Here is a 3551-nt window from a genome sequence, read left to right as displayed (position 1 = left end):
AAAAATTGGGTAATAATAAATGTTTTATCATTTAATATAGGGGAAACTGTTTTTTTTTTTAAAATTTCGGTAATTTTTCCTTAATATAGTAAAAAAATAAAACCCCCAGTGGTGAATAAATACCACCAAAAGAAAGCTCTATCTGTCCCCAAAAAAGGGTATAAAATTCATTTCAGTACAGCGCTGCATGACGGAATAAATGTCAGTTAAAGTACCGCAGCGCTGAATACTGAAAAATGGCCTGGATGGGAAGGGGGTTTAACACCGCGGATGTCAACTGGTTAAGTAGCAGCGTGAGTTAAAAACACAAATTCTAGAATGGGATTTGGGAATTTTCACTAGAATTCTTTTCAACCCCAATGTGTTATGCAGCTGCTACAATCAAGAGAGGATAAATAGCCACAGGGATCAGAGATTTAGTGAAGTTGGTGTGTGGAGCAGGTGTCCATACAGCTTTCATTGTAAAAAGAGGAGGCACCTCCCTCCAGATGTTGTGCTCTAAAACAGCAGATAGACATAAGGGATGTTCTCAGGATCTAGTATAGCTGAGTTTGGCAGAAACTTTACTGCTGGTTAGTATGTCAAATGCTACTATATTCAATGGCCAAGTATACATTAGAGTGTAAAGTACAAGGGTTTACTCATATTTTTTATCAATGCATATTTACATTTTTTTATTTTTTAAGTAACCCTTACAATGTATTTCTTCATGTGATTCAATCTATATGGGAAGAGATTTAATAGCCTGCCTTTTGGCTCAGTGACTATGCACTGTAAGAGGCTTTATGTAGCGTTGTGTTTTTCTGAAGGAACAACTGCCAGTGTTGGCCAGACAAGCCAGCCAGCCAGCAGGTTTGAATTGTAAAATAAATAAATGCAATGGATTTGCAGAGACATATTAATTCTTCATTATGGCAATCTCACAAACTTACAGAAGATATGTGATATGATAAGGTCATGCCTCCCAGAGATTGTTTTGGCCTTTCCACAACTCTAGAACTGCCATTCAGCTCCCACTTCTTTCATGTCAAGAAAGCAAAGGTGCTATTACACTCTAACCCCCTACCTTACATGAAGAGACATGCAAAGGATGAGGAGGAGGGTATTACACAATTTTTGATTGCTCCTAATGCAGGGAAACCCTCAAGGGAAACTATCACTATCAGACTTCTGGAACACAGAACAAGTATATGAAGGTACTTGTAAAATGGTAAAAAGAGTGTTACACATCAATTTTAGAAAGATATAATGTTGTGCTTAATGCAAGTACTGGGAAGAATCCTAAAACCAGCCTTACTGAACATCCAGCTCAGTGTAAATTAAAAAAATAAAATAATTCATAGTTTATGTTTTTAAGAACTTTGTTACTATTAGTAAAGTTTATTCAGTTGCAGATTAAAGTCAGGGCTTATGTCTCTGAAATGTGTTTTTCATGTTAAATGAAAACTTACTTTAAAGATTCAACACAGCTTGATCAAAACTATTTAAATCTGTTTTTTGGTTAGATGGATGATGACAGAATGGAGTCCGTGTTCAAAGACCTGCGGTAAAGGAATTCAGAGTCGGCAGACTGCATGCACACAGCAGCTCAGAAATGGAACTCTGATCACAGCTCGGGAAAAAGACTGCCCTGGATATAAGCCTGCATCAACCCAGCGCTGTGAGGGCCAGGACTGTATGACAGTGTGGGAGGCCGGAGTGTGGTCTGAGGTGTAGTAATACACTTGAAGAACATAAATAGGATGGCTCTGTTACATTAATATTTTTTATTTTCCTTATAAAGCATATGTCATATGTGAGTCTAGTTTGTAGGATGTTATACTGACCTCTTACAGTTCAGTGGCCTAGTGAAAAGAAATAGTAAGAAAAAAGGAAAGAATAAAGTAAGGGTAAACAATAATATATTTCTTACAGCATGCTGACATTGATGACACAGAACAATTAATGAATTCTCAGCAAGTGTGAGTGTGCAGACAAAAGCTTATTTTTGATTGGTTGCTTTACATCACTGTTCGCAATTGTTTTCAATATAGTATAATTTAATAAGAAAATGTGGCTTTTAAATGAAGACAATCCTGCTATTTATTCAGACATAAGGGTACTTGTAGTAACATGGCATTAATGTTCTTTTCTTCAGTGCTCCTTGAAGTGTGGCAAGGGTGTCCGACATCGGACTGTGCGATGCACAAACCCCCGAAGGAAATGCTTAATATCTACAAGACCAAAAGAAATGGAAGACTGTGAAGATTATTCCAAGTGTTATATATGGAGAACAGGAGATTGGTCTAAGGTGATTTATCTTGTACATGAACTGCACAATTTGTATTTCATATATTGAGATGAGGATTAGAATGTTGCACTATGTGTTGTTTTTGATCTACATAACAACCATATTAGTTGACATTTGGAGAAGGTATTTATATGTTTTCAAATCAGTATTGCTACACCAATTCATTTGCTTTAATTATGTATTAGTCCTTCATCTAATGTAATTTAATGTCTTGGTAGAATAAATGCTTGAAATGTAGTTGAGAACTTGACCAAACAGGTGTCATCACAGAACCCATAAAATGTACTGCTACATATTATGGGGCCCTATAGCAAAATTTTGATGGTGTTGAAGATCCTGATTACACCTTCTGCATATCTGACGTCAGCATTTGTAGATTGGAGAATTCACAGGGGGTCAGGGTTAACCACAACCTCCCTAAAGGTCATTACCCTATGCCCTACAGCAGTCAATGTCTGGAGTACACATTCCATTTGCTAAGAATTAGTGATGGGCCGAACATGCCCGAGTTTGGTTCGAATTCAAACTTTAGAAAATCCAAAAAGTTTGAATTAAAACTCAACTCAATGCAAATCTATGGGGGTAGAACTTTCAAAAACAATTTTCCCTGCTTTGTGGCCCAAAGCAGCTGCCCCTTAATCCCTCAAAAAATACACACGCCCAGGATGCCCAGTGCGAACTGCAAGAGCAACTCAAGCACAGTCCCACCAGCCTGCTTTGGGGACTGTGGGGGGCAGGGCTCTGACCTCACTAGGGGTCGGGTTTTGACCTCAACGGGGCGAGAGGGATGGTGTGAAGTGGCTGCAGAGACCAAGAGATAGAGACACTGTTTGCTGGAACCAAGAGAGATACTGGTGGGGCTGAGAGACAGGGACACTGTTTGCTGGGACCAAGGGATATACTGACTGCTGGGACGAGAGAGGGGGACTGACTGCTGGGACCGGAAAAAAAGGGACACTGACTGCTGGGTCTGAGAGAGGGACATTGAGTCATGACTTCCAGACTGAGCTACTGCTACACCACCAGGGCTGAGGCAGGTGGACTGGGCTGGGTTGCTGGAGCATTATGTGTCCAGTCCAGTCTTATTATTATGATGCCTGCTAGGCTACCACTACATCATTAGGGCAGAGGCAGAGGAAAAAAATAATTGTTATTAAATTAATTAATAAGTAAATACATAAATATATAAAATTCATCCACTGGGCCAATCTTTAAAAAAGAATATAAAATAAATGGATTTGGGATGTTGGGGAGGAGAGCG

General features: G+C 39.1%; 1 protein-coding gene across 1 annotated transcript in view; it reads left to right on the top strand.

The window, feature by feature from the left end:
• Positions 1-3551, top strand: part of LOC108798122 (A disintegrin and metalloproteinase with thrombospondin motifs 19-like) — a gene marked incomplete at its 3' end in the record, with an annotated part of 178172 nt that overhangs the window by 163918 nt on the left and 10703 nt on the right. The window contains exons 20-21 of the mRNA XM_018569844.1: positions 1506-1710; positions 2138-2290. Of these exons, the coding sequence (XP_018425346.1) occupies positions 1506-1710; positions 2138-2290 (358 nt within the window). The remainder of the gene's footprint in view (positions 1-1505; positions 1711-2137; positions 2291-3551) is intronic.

The sequence above is a fragment of the Nanorana parkeri genome, unplaced genomic scaffold (genome assembly GCF_000935625.1).
Source record: "Nanorana parkeri isolate BGI_ZX_2015 unplaced genomic scaffold, ASM93562v1 scaffold1410, whole genome shotgun sequence".
NCBI classification, from domain to species: Eukaryota; Metazoa; Chordata; class Amphibia; order Anura; family Dicroglossidae; genus Nanorana; species Nanorana parkeri.
Note: the sequence above shows the minus strand (reverse complement) of the source record. Positions and strands in the feature narration are given on the sequence as shown.